This window comes from Cariama cristata, unplaced genomic scaffold, assembly GCF_000690535.1.
Source record: "Cariama cristata isolate BGI_N322 unplaced genomic scaffold, ASM69053v1 scaffold21238, whole genome shotgun sequence".
In the NCBI taxonomy this organism is placed as follows: Eukaryota; Metazoa; Chordata; class Aves; order Cariamiformes; family Cariamidae; genus Cariama; species Cariama cristata.
The window spans coordinates 73,324-86,294 of NW_009633393.1; the positions used below are offsets into that span (position 1 = coordinate 73,324).

General features: G+C 40.4%; 1 protein-coding gene across 1 annotated transcript in view; it reads left to right on the forward strand.

The window, feature by feature from the left end:
• Positions 1–12,971, forward strand: part of CMYA5 (cardiomyopathy associated 5) — a 48,803-nt gene that overhangs the window by 22,557 nt on the left and 13,275 nt on the right. The window contains exons 9-13 of the mRNA XM_009706744.1: positions 496–729; positions 2,469–2,491; positions 4,455–4,576; positions 9,072–9,221; positions 10,250–10,396. Of these exons, the coding sequence (XP_009705046.1) occupies positions 496–729; positions 2,469–2,491; positions 4,455–4,576; positions 9,072–9,221; positions 10,250–10,396 (676 nt within the window). The remainder of the gene's footprint in view (positions 1–495; positions 730–2,468; positions 2,492–4,454; positions 4,577–9,071; positions 9,222–10,249; positions 10,397–12,971) is intronic.

Genomic DNA, 12,971 nt, shown 5'->3' on the forward strand with positions numbered 1-12,971 from the left:
ATTATTGCAAAGTGGAATATGTGACTGTCAAACACTGGAGGAAAAAGTTCCCTTCATTTTGTTTATGCTTATAAAGAGCTCACACTGTTTGTGTCTTTATTTATAATCCTGTGTGAAGCATCTAAATGCGTTGCCTAGTGTCATAAGTCCTTAATGCCCATGATGTTAAGCCTTGAGGACTATATTAATTTTGGATGAAAGTATGGATTTTTAGCCGTTTTGTAGTCAGAATTCTTGTCTCAGTGTTTAAATATAGAAGTTTAAAATTAAACACCAACAGTAAAAAAAAAAAAATCTGCCATTGTTTCGAATGTATTTCTCTAGCACTATTTCTCCCAGATGAGCTTGCTTACAGAAATAAAGTTCTCCTATTGTCAGGATGCCAGAAGGAGTCTGGTGGGTAGCTCATGTATGGGTAATTGAGAATTTCTGTATATTCATTAAATCTTGTAATTTTATTCTGCAGATCAATTTACATCTGTTTTTGTTTTGCAGGAAAACTGTAAGAAAAATGCGGAGTTATTGGAAAAGCAGAATGAGGAGATGCTTAAGAAAGTGGTGGCACAATATGATGAGAAATCAGAGAACTTTGAGGAAGTGAAGAAGATGAAAATGGAGTACCTGTATGAGCAGATGGTTAACTTCCAGCAAACCGTTGATTCAGCAAAGGAAATTTTGGAGGCAACGGTAAAAGAAATGGAAGAGCTTGATGGATTTGTTTTCCTAAGTGTAAGTAAAAATGGCTATCATATTGTAGCTTTTATGATACTAGTTAGGAAAGTACTTACACTGTACCGAGGCTGAGAATGAGTTATTTACTTTCCTTTTTTTTTTAAGATCACTAAATCCTGCAAGCTCAGTTATTCCCCTCTGAGACTGCTAGATCATTTGCTTCTGTCATGTGAATGCTCAGAGAGAATTGCAAAGATGATGGGCAAGATGAAAAAATGACTTACACCATTAAAATAGTTCTGGGGTTTTTTGGGTTTTTTTGTGAAGAGAAGGCTAAGAGACAGTTTGATAATTTATCTAGAATTAATTATCCACCGAGGAGTAAGAAATGTTAGAGTAAAGGTACTTTACTATATGAAAAATAAAGGTGAAACAAGAAAGCGTAATTGAGAATTATCTGAAGGAGAGTCATTGAGTTGTGGGTTTTTTTGTGTTTTTTAAATGAGCAGACACAGACAGTAGTTATGCATTCAAATTACTGAGGCTGTGATAAAGGTTTACTGCTGAAAAACAGTGAGCAGCTGTGTGGTGCTTAGTTGCTGGCTGGGGTTAAACTGTGACAGTGGGCTAGGTTTAGGAATGCGCATGTGAGGTGCATGTCTGTAATGGCTCTTTCTGGATGTAAAAAAAATCTTTGTGAATCTGCATGACTGGATTTACCTATCTTATACAGTCATCAGTCATAAACTGATTTTAAAGGGTCTTGCAGGTTAATCACTAAAGGCCTGGGTCTTCCAAGATTGTTCTAGTGCTGCAAGACTTGTCCATAAGTGAGCTGTGGCACTTTCTTCTCCATGGAAGTGTATCAGCAGTCTTCAAGGGGATGAGATTTCTGGGACAATAATCTTGTCCCGTTACTGAATTAGCATGTAGTCTGGAAGTTGCAGAGAAACTATCCTGGGATGCCATAAATTCAAAGTTTAAATTACTGCCTAAAGACTGACCATTCATGCAAAATAAAACAGCTTTCCAAATACAATCCCCCAGCCCGTATACCAGCAGTTATAGAAATGGTGGAACAATATTTGGTTTTTTACCCTCCTCCAGGATAAGCAATGTCTTTGTGTCCGGTAACCAAGTGAATGCTGTTGTAGATTGGCTGTTCTGGTATGGATGAAAAATATAGCTTATTTTCCTGAACTTTGTGAGGTACTGGATCAGTGCTTTGGCAAAAAGATAACTTTTTAATCTGAAATTCCTTTGAAGAGTGTGAAAATTATTAGATTCCTTGCCCCTTTCTGTTAGTGATAAAGGACAGGAACTTTTCTGTCCACGAGCCAGTAAACGTTAGTTGAAGTTTCGTGGAACACAGGAGAAACTCTCACTCCATGCGTATAAATCTCACCCAGCTTCTAGTGATAAGAAGTTATGAAGGAGATTTCAGCCAGAATTTGGATTTAAGTGTTCTTAATGTGCAGGTGATTTCTTTCTGTAAAAGCCTTGGTATAAGAAAGTATTTGACTGTGCTCTGGTCTTTAAACCTTGATATTGAATACTGACCCTCAGGAGCTTAAAACCAGATTTAGGCTCTAATAGCCTGCTGAGCCAGAGCTTTGAAGCGGAATATACTTGAGGAAACAAATTCTCTGCTGGTGTGAATGAGCAGCATCCCAGATAACATCAAGTCAATAAAGCCTTATGTCTGTGGAGAGTAGCAAGACTGTTAGATGAGTGGCTCTTCAACATTTTCAGGTTTTTGAAAACTGTTAATATATTTCTTTTTTTTCCTCCTCTAGTCATCTAAAGAATTGAATAAAAGGTATATGAAGTGTGGGTTAAGTGCACCGTAGTGAGTACTAGGCCTAGCGTGCTGGATGCTTCATTTAGCGTTTGCAAGCTTTGAAAACACACTGCTAATATTCATGGCTACTTTTATAAACCTTGCAAATAATGAAATTAAGAGTTTTTATACTTGTTGCTGTAACTGACTGGTTTTGAATTGTTTTGCACATGTTCTGTAATACATCAATTAAACAAATAGCATTTTAAAATGTCAGCTCAATTTTAGATCTCTACACAGACATTTTTAAACAGGTGTTCCTTGTAGTTATTATTATACACACATATACTAAAAAACATTTTGACTATGCTTCCATCTCTTAGACATCACTAGTATGTTCTTTTTTTCACTAGTCTGGTTCTGTATTACCTGGTCTCTGAAAGGTTATAATACAAAGTGTCACTCAGATGGCTGGGGTCGTTGGACTGTATTTCTGAACACAATACCAGAAAAAAAAAATGAGATTAAGTAGTTTTCAAAAGCTTACCAGGAGACTATGGGCTGATTTTTTTCCCATGCCTCTTCATTGGCACTGCCTGATTCAGGATGTGCCAGAGGGCTGATGCCTCATCACAGCTGAATCCTGGCCTGCCTGCACCTACCAATAAATACATAGAGTCGCAAACAGTTCTTTGCCATGTGTGATTTCCTCAAGGGATTCATTTTGGTGAGATCCATCCTTCATAAGAGAAGTTGTTTGATTATAAGCGCATATTCCCCCAATAAATTTTCCAAGGTGCACTACAGATATTCAGAAAGGCTGGCTGCAGGCTGCTCCTATGCAAGCCCCAAGACCTGCTTTGCCCACACCACCACCACCACTGACTTTCCCCAAAGGGCCTGGGCATTGCACAGCATGTATCAAACATACCCTTGCCAGTGCTGCTTCATCCATCACAGCGATAGGAATGCTGATGTGGACTGGGGTATCACAATGACACAAGGGATCCATTCTGCAGTCAAATTACAACCCCAGGAGAGCGGTCTGAATAGAAGGTGCCGAACACCCCTTTGTGGTTCCTATTAATCTGCAGAATTAGGACTATAAATTTGGACTCCCCTGTTGTAATTCAAAATTTGAGAGTTTGGCCACATATCTGCATGTAGTTTATTGTGTAAGAGTAGAGCAGGTATAACGGGACAAAAGAATTTTCCAAGGCTTTCTGTATACATGGTCTTTACTTGTTTACTTACACACTAAACTTAAAGTTTATTCTGTTTTGTGCATGCATTTGGTTATTACTTTACTTTGATAATACCTGACTTGCTAAAAAAGATTAAGAACAAGTCCATATAACAATGCATGTTTTTCTAAAGAAAGTATATTTTCTATGTGTTGTGCTTTGTTAAGAATTTGTTAAGAATTTACTACTTTGGTGACTGAAAAAGAAGAACATAGAATTCAATTGCCTTGAAAAAAAAATCTTTCATTTCCTTGAAGCAGCTTCTGCCTCAGAGTTAAAAATATGTTGGGTTTTTTCCTATTATGAACTCAGCAAATACGGGTTAATTAAGTGGAATCTATCTATCTTCCTTCTCATGTTTTTTTTTTTTTTTGCTTGCCACAAGCAGCTGCTTTGCATTACATCTCTAGAGTCAGCTGCTGCAGTTTAGCTCTAAGGTTTGTAACCTTTAAAGGCATTGTGTTAGTAAGTCTGAACCCCTGTGCTCTTGGGAGTCTTGCTGTGAACTTCAAATCCTCACATTCTCATGGGTCAAGTGTATACAGACCATGTGCACTCTTACTGTGCTCCTGGTCCAAAATTGCAGTATGCTCTAAATGTTCAAAATCAGGGAAACACCTTCTCCTTGCATGTTGTCCTCAAGTTCATGGGAAATATTTAGAGAAGCATGCGTCGCATGATGTTTGCTTGTGCCTTTGGAAAACTATGTGGTGCCACAAGGGATTTACACAGACAACTATGTGTTTTCTTCCAAATAGGTTACTTTCTGCAATGGATACTACCCTGTCTTTAGAAAAGGTGCCCAGTGCTTTTTCACTGTTTGAGCACTATGCGGACAGTCCGGGACAAAGCAACCAGCACTCATTAAAACATGTGGCTGGTAAGAATCTCTGAATATCATCTTTACAAAAGCTAACATTTTGGCAATGCTTTGGAAATTTTAGGAAGCTAAAAACAGAATCTATTTGAGAAGTATAAATTTGCAAACCATGTAATTAGCAATCAGAGTTGAATGTAAAATGAAGTCTAATTGTGCACAAGTGTTTGGCTTATAGTAGGACACTAAGATGAGCAACAGAGGGAGAAGTGCTCAAGTGGGGGATTCTTGCATCGTTTCAGATTATCTGTACCTCAGACTAGCGGACGGTCTCTATCTGTAAATCTCTCAGGGCTAAAGAAGTTGCTGTTGCCTTGCAGGCGGGACAGAAGACGCAATCAAAGGGTCTTCTGAGCTCTCTTCCTCCGAGGAAGGCAGTCCCAATATCGCTGGTGTGGGGAGGAGGGCAGGGAGCTGGCTGAGAGCCGAGGTCCCTGGGCTTGTGCCAAGTGAACAGAGGAACCTGAATCCCCCACGGGACATGAAGGGAAAGTGGTTAACTGTAGCTGGAATCAGCCTCTGCCTCAGAGGGCAGCAGTGAAAATTGCACATAGTAAAGGGGTCTATTCATCTCTAGCTGATATTTCATGTCCTGTAAAAAACCTGCCTGTGTGGGCTTCCTACTTTGCCTGTACATACACCTATAGAAATTATCTGGATCAGGACAGCTGTCAATGAAGAGTTTGTCAGCCCCAGTTTGTGAATTCATTTTCCTCATAACAGGGTCTTGCTCCAGTGTTTCTTTCTCAAGAGAAGGTTTGTTTAGGGATCTTGCATCTCGCTGTCATGCTTTGTGACCTCCCATTCACCATCACATGCACCACCACCATCGTAGGCACTCTCTGGCTTTTCAAGAGAAGCCTCTTTCTCACATGTTTGGTCCCTGAGCACTGGAACTAGAGCACCGATTTCCCTAAAGTGCTTTGTTTCCTGGCTGAATTTTCAGGTGCCTAATGGGACACAGGAGAAGTGCTGTCTTCTGCAGACTCTCCGGTGCCTAATAAGAGCTGAGTGCACTCAGCAGTGTCACTGTGGGGACATTGTCTCTCTCCTCAACACCACTACTTTTAGTAGACCTAGAAGAACTGAGTATCTCTAAGACCTTAATGTCCTTGTCAGATTTGTTTGAAATTGCCTGCGACATTCAAAGCTTCCCAGGTGAATGTGGACAGGCACTTGTGCATGCAGCATTATCTCAGTTTCATTTTTTTAGGAAGTCAGACAAAAAGATCTTTTTTGTAACCCAGTCTCAGAGTTAACTTAGTGGTGCAAATGAGCTACACGTTTTGGTTTAGTTACTAAACTTCCTCTTGTAGTCCTGTGAGTGCAACCATTCTTTCCTCCTGGGCTGCTACCTACTGGCAAGGTCATCCAGGAGGACAGTTTCAGTTTGTCATGCTCTATTTCCTTTTCCCACAAGTCACTCCAAAATGTTTTTTTCCCTAAAATGCTGAGATCCACTTTTTTGTTTGATTTGCATTAGCTACTGTGTTTGCTGAACACCAAATGGCTCCAGACTAGTTTGCTTTGACAAACTGGAAATGAATGACTGTCCACTAGCAAGCCACTTTCAAAGCTCTTCATCCTTTATACATTCTTCTCTTTCTTTTTCTAAAATACCTGGTTTTCATTCTTCATTTCCACTACCAAATATTTCAGCTACTATTGTGATTTTTACTTTGGTAAGCAGTAGACAAATTTATTTTTTTTTCAAGATTACACCCTTCATGAAGGAAAATAGAGGTAAATGCCTACAGGAAACTTTATTTGAAATTGAACACCTTGAGTACATCAATTATCGCATACTAGAGGAAAATGTCAGATACTCTCAGAATTTTTTTTGACTGAAGCTATTTGATGAAATACATGTGAATTTGCCATGTTTCTCCAATCCACAATTTTTTCCTTCAGAAAGTATAGTCTTTTACTGAACAATTTCATAGAACTTTATTTTCACCATTTCAGAAACATTTTTCCTCCAAAATACCCTCAGTTTCCAATTTTTCCATATCCACTAATGAGAAGCCCTTTTCCCTCAAATTCTTGCTCCTGTCGTGTAAGCCAGCTCCATTAACAAATGCATAAGCATAAAAAAACCCCTGCAACATACCATTGAGCATATCGGAACCCAGGTTCTACCACAAGAAGAGTGGGAATAATTTAAAAATTGAAAAATTATTATTTCCATGAGTCCTGCCCTTCTATACCAGAAGGCAAGGACCTTTGCCAATTGTAACAATCATCCCTTGGAGTCACAGAGGAATGTAACTGCTTTCCTTCTTCAAGTCCACAAAGCCAAGATAATATAGTTCTCATTACATTGGAAAGGGGTGAATATCCATAAAATTGTTATGGGATTATTTTTTTTTCTCCTGGGGACTGTGGGGATTAGGTAGCATGAAGGAAAAACTTCCTTACATCACAGCACTTCAATGAAAACTGGACTGATGAGAAGATGTCACACTTTTCTGTTGAAAAATATGATTTAATCAAGCTTGTGGTGCAAGTATCTCATTTCTTTGACTAAAATTCATTTAAAAAGGGGCCAGCACTTTGATAACACATAAATGTTCTGTTTCTAAAGAAAATAGTTCAACTTCTTGCTTTGAAATTACTTCCTTTCAAAAGTTCGTTTCCTATTATGCAAAAGGAAATTTGAAATCAAATGTTTCTCAATGTTACCAAACTGAATTTTGATCATAACTTTTTTTTCAGAAGTTTCATTCATTAAGCTAGCTTCTATTCAGATTTGGCATAATAATTCCTCTTGCAGTTGTGGGGTTTCTGTGATCATAAATAGCAGTTTCTAGGCAACTTCACAGTGGAAAAAAAAGCTGATTTCCCCACCGGGTCCACTGAAAGGAGTCTTTTCCTAAAGACGATCAATTTTTTAAATTCACCAACTCTAGATGCAGCCAAAAGACAAAATGCGGATTGTTTTTAGCAATGAGAAGGATAATTTTTTTTCAATGGGAAGCAGATGTAATCCTACTGTACTGGTAGCTCTCTGTATAAATCATAAGGAAACAGCCAGCATCTGCATTTGCCTTGTTCATGCCACAGGGGATCAACATCATTGCTGTGAAGCTAACTGAAAAAAAGCAAAAGCTTTCTGCTGAGATTCTAAGGGAATTCATGAAATATGGAAATCTACTGGGTGAAGAAACAGAACCATGTATTTTCATTCCCTGTAATCAGTTTAACAATTAACATCTTTTGGAGCTTTTTGCTTCTTTCTTTCCCCTCCCTCTCTTTTAAGCCATAATCATAGAGGGGAACAATATCTCATCAGGGATGGATCTATGCTGATCAGGAGACAAAGTTTATATGAAATTTGGGGAGTCTTGGAGGTCTTTGAAGCAATCTTTGTGAAGGATGCTCCTGGTTATCCCATGGGATTCAGGTGCTTTGGCAGAGCTCGTGTTCACCTGTGCACCAAGGAGTCTCTGTCCACTGGATCTGTGGGGGAAAATGACCATGCCAGGCAGGAGCACCTAGCTGTGCACCTGCAGTAGGAGTCTACCTCTGGGCAGGGGTGGACCCAAGGCCACAAGGAGCCTCCTGCTCCACAGTGCTGTTAGAGCCTTCGTTTGCCTAAAGCGCATCCCCGCTGCCGTCAATGTCAGTGGATTTGACACACTGCATGAATCCTTTCCTGGTGTGACAGGTCCTTTTCCCTGCCCACCTTTCTGGGATCAGCTACATACGTCTGTCTCTGGAGGAGGCCTTCTTCTGCAAGCTCCCACTCCCCATCAGTGAACTGTCCCCTGCTGTTTGCTACAAACAAGGGCTTTCAGTCTTTGCTTTCATGGGCATCCTCTTCATAGGGTGTCCTCTCCTCTGGTGCCTATGTTGCAAGGCAAGGTCACATAATGGAGCAGGCAGCCACCCAAAGGAGCCTGCATTAGGCTCCAGGGTCTTGTGGCCTTGCTGAGGAGGTGGCCTGAAGTTATCAGGAGTCTCTTGAGATATCATCAAGACATATACCTCAAAGTGGAGGGCAGAGCTGGAGAGCTCTCCCTGTGACTGAAGGGACCAGGTCCCTTGGGGAAAGGAGGGGCACTGCTGGAGCTGTATGACAGCTCTGCGTGTCCAGGATTGCCACAGCCCTGGGAGCCTGCCTGCTGGAGGTCACAAATGAACAGTTGTGCCATGACTCATCTGCATGATGGTCCTGCCCCATGGGGAAGTACCCCAAGAGCTGGACAGGGCGTGGGCACAAGCTTTGCGCCGGGTTCAGGTGGTCCCAGTACTAAGACTGGATCTAATTTTGTCCAGACTGTGAGGGAAATGGACAGATTCCAATGCTGAGCGATTACTTTTTTCTGTTCCTAGTTTAGGAGGACCTATTGCTCTAAAACTGCACCAGTATTCCATATTTCATTTACATGCTGTACTTGGTCTGTGGAAATAAGCAACTGGGTTACCTCACAAACCTGTAGGTAATTTGACTGAAAAAAATGGGAATGTGAATAACAATGGGAGATTTTTCTCTCAGTCCCACAGACACCGACAGTTGTGCCTCAGGAACCAAACTCGGCGACCAGCACCTCCATTGCCATCTACTGGGCTGTGAACGACGGGGATGCCATCGACTGCTTCCAGGTCTACTGTATGGAGGAGCCTCAAGCCAGCAAAGATGCAGCAGGTGTGTAACATCTTGCCTTCATGACGGCAGGAGTCCTTTCTACTCTGGTCTGGGATCAGCCCAGGGGAGGCCAAGCTGCAGGGGAGGGCCCAGGGTGCAGAGAGAAGAGGGCATGTGAAGACATCATGCATAGGACTAAGGATGGGTAATGGTGGAATAGATGGCATTCCTTGTCCTCCCCTACATTTCCCAAAATGCAAGATAAATATCATGGTCTGTAAAGTGCAGGGCAATTATTTGCAGAGAAGCAACAACATCCCTGTTGAGTTGACCCTTTATGAAGTGGCCTGACCTTCAGAGAGGTTGTGTCCATGCTGCCCCGTGGGTACTCATGGGGACTGCAGATAGAGCTCCCAATGGGATGAGCTTCATTAGGTTTTTGGGGCCCTGCATGTACTTCAGAAATATGTCCTAGCAAAAAAAATTGCAGAAAAAGATAATCAGTATTTCCACAATATTTCCACATGTAGATAAAGAATTTTTCAAAATGATATTAAAATATTTCAAATGTTAAATATGAAATTGAGAAAAGGGGATTGAAATGCTCATTCATTGAAAAGCTCAGACTGATCTTAAAGTCACTTTACGCAACTGGGCTCTGCACAAATCCCATGTGTGCAAGGGCATCTGTGTGTCCATGCTAAAGGATGTTAAGGGCTTTTTGTAATAGCTGATTCCTAGCTAAGAGCTATAAAGTCCATTATGAGAAATTGGTATGTCATAGAGTGGTGAAATCGGGGTTGATAACTGCTGACTGTATGTCCCAAATTTGCACTCTAGTCCTCAGTAGGATGAAGGCCATAATCTCCCCTTGCCATCAGTGGGGTTTGAGTGCACTCAACTCAAGGGCACGTCAGAAACTTTCTGTCAAAACTGAGTAAGAGTAAAATACGGAGATCTTGGCTAGTAATGCATTCTGGATTTTTTTTTAATTTACTGTTTTTCACGTTAGCTGAGAGGCGCAATTATAGGCCTTACCAGTACAACACATGAGTGTGACGTCCTGTGCATGTGTCTGTTCCTCCTAGCTTTGGTGGAAGAGTACAGAGTGACGGTGAAGGAGAGCCACTGCATTTTGGAGGACCTGGAGCCAGATCGCTGCTATAGTGTGTGGGTCATGGCTGTGAATGGCACAGGCTGCAGCTTACCCAGTGAAAAAGCCATTTTTAAAACGGGTATGTACATATTTTGGCATTTGATTATTATAAGCTTCAGGTCCTTGGACCAATTCTAGTCCACAGCATTACTGAAACAGAAGAAACTGCTTCATTTAGCCCATCTGGCAGATAGCAGGCAACTCATCGTCGTTTCCCTTTTTGCTAAGAGATAGCGGCATAATTGCTCCTGCGAGGAAACTTGAAGGCATTCAGATTTGAAGACATTTCCAGTCTCAGGCCTCGTGACTGGGGTGTTGGGGCAGAATATTATGAATTTCTCTTCTGCGTATGCTGCAATGCTCCGGGGAAGCTCTGGGAAAGCCACCTGGCTGCTTCCTGCTGCTGCTGCTTCTCCTGTGGAAAATGGAGGCAACAGCTGCATATTTTTTGCCTCTCTGCCACCCTCCCAAATACATCTACTTTGCATTGATTTAAATTACTAACTTTTCAAGGGAAAGCCTGCTTTATCAATGTTACGTGCTGTGTCTAGCTCAGTGGGACACAAATCTCAGGTGTGGCTGAGAGGCTTTGCTGCTGTTTAAGTGCTATAAATTAAGATGAGTAATTTGACGAGTATTGTTTATGAGCTTCATTTGGCTGATTAATTTTTCTGAGCTTTAATTTCTTTAATAATTTATATTGACAAAACTACTGCTTCTTGAATTATGAGCAAGGTGAAGCATCTTGTGTCTGAGGCCCTCTCAACAGACAATTTTTTTTAATGCTACAGGATAAAAACAATCATTCCATTCTTGCAGTCACAAAATACCAACAAGAGTATTTGACAATTTTGTAATGAAATAACTCTGTACAACACTGAGTGTATTGCTGAAATCACTTGTCAGCAACCACAGCTTCAAGCCTTTTGCTTAATCCACTAGACTTCAAATTTGTTGATAATTTTCTTTGATATTCAATTTGCTATTCATATTTTTAGCAAAGACACTTTTTCAGAGAATTCAAAGTAGAAATCCAAATTTTAAGGCCTCAATAATGTAATTGTGAGCATGGTGCAGAATGCCTGCAAAATGGTCAAATAACAATGAGTTATTACTAGCTAATAGATCATAATTTAAAAAGGGATTCTCACCTCTCCAACACTGTTATTTTTAAGAGCTGTCTTTGCCTTTTGGCATCAGGCTCGCCATTCTTTTTCCCAAAACTGATGCCTTCTGAAGAAGTTAATTTCCTTGAGACTTTGATGCCTTCCTTTGGCCTGTTTCTTTAAGAAAACAAATAAACTAAATGACATAAGGGCTCATTAAACACCTTCCCTCAAGCTGAGGTGAACTCCCTCTGGAGTGCACTGAGCCCCATATGGACTTGCAGGGACACTGCTGAGCACTGACTGGTGCAAAACCACTGCATCCCCTTAACACCAAAGGCGGAAAGATGAGCACCGGTAATGGAAACCAGTTCTTCAATGTGAGCCCAGCTACTTTGATATAAAGCTGGAATCCTTTGATTCTTCAACAACCCCAATGAACTCAGAAGCCAGAATCTAGAGTTTATTTTTAGTAATCCAGATTAGAAATTGGCACATACAAGAAAATAATCTGCTGGTATATGCAGTTAAGGGAACATAAACATTAATAGTGGGTAAAAGCTGCGCCTCTTCCAGGTGCTGGGAACAGCCACAAGGTTTCTCTGTTGGGTTTGCACCCGTGGAGGTGGCAGTGGGCCTTTGCAATCCTAAAGCCATAGGACTGAAAGCACCTTCTTCCGTTGTTCAAAACCTATGTGATTCTTGGGCTGTATCTGTGGGGCAGAGTAAGAGCTTGCTCTGTTTGGCTCTGTGCCTTTTACAATATCACTTATGTGAAGGCTGGAATATTATGAGGAAATTAGATATACATTCTAACTGCAGTTAATTGGTTAAAAAAAATCTCAGAAGCACAGTAACAATTTTTTCTGGTATGCTCACTCCATCTACTCTTTAGACAGACAATTTCAAATTTTAAAAAAAGGCTTGATGTGACATACTGTTTGCACATACATAAATGTGGGTATGTGTGTCAGTTGCTGAATGCAGGTATTAGGGGATTTAGCTATTAATTTTTCATTCTTTAGAAACAGATGCATTTAAAAACAGACAATAATCAAATATGTCAGAAGAGAATTAAGGGATTATTGCTAAGGGAGCTACACAGATGTATTACTAGATAAGAATCTATCCCACAGATTCATTGTTCTGCTGAATACCTAGATTAGCTGTTCCTGCAGTAAAACATCGAGTACATCTTAAGCTGAACTGCTAACCTCCTGATTTTCACTAAACCAGGAAATCAGTATGTACTTGTGGGTGTTTTTCTTTCCTTTTCAACTAATAAAAAATTCTTTTTCTTGTAAGACAGAATGCATCTGGAATGCTTGTTGCAGTTCTGTAAGATTATCTTGTCGTAAAATTGTCTAATTCCTACTTTTGTCTTAGGCCTCCTGTTTGGAACCCAATCTCTTTAAAAGCAAAATAACTTTCTATGACCTTTTTTTAATTAATTATCTTTCTCTTAAGGATTGGTATTAAGGCTGTTTATATGAGTTTTAACAACAGATTGTAAGGTTCGTTTATGTTGCTATTCCCTGGAAAGGGAAA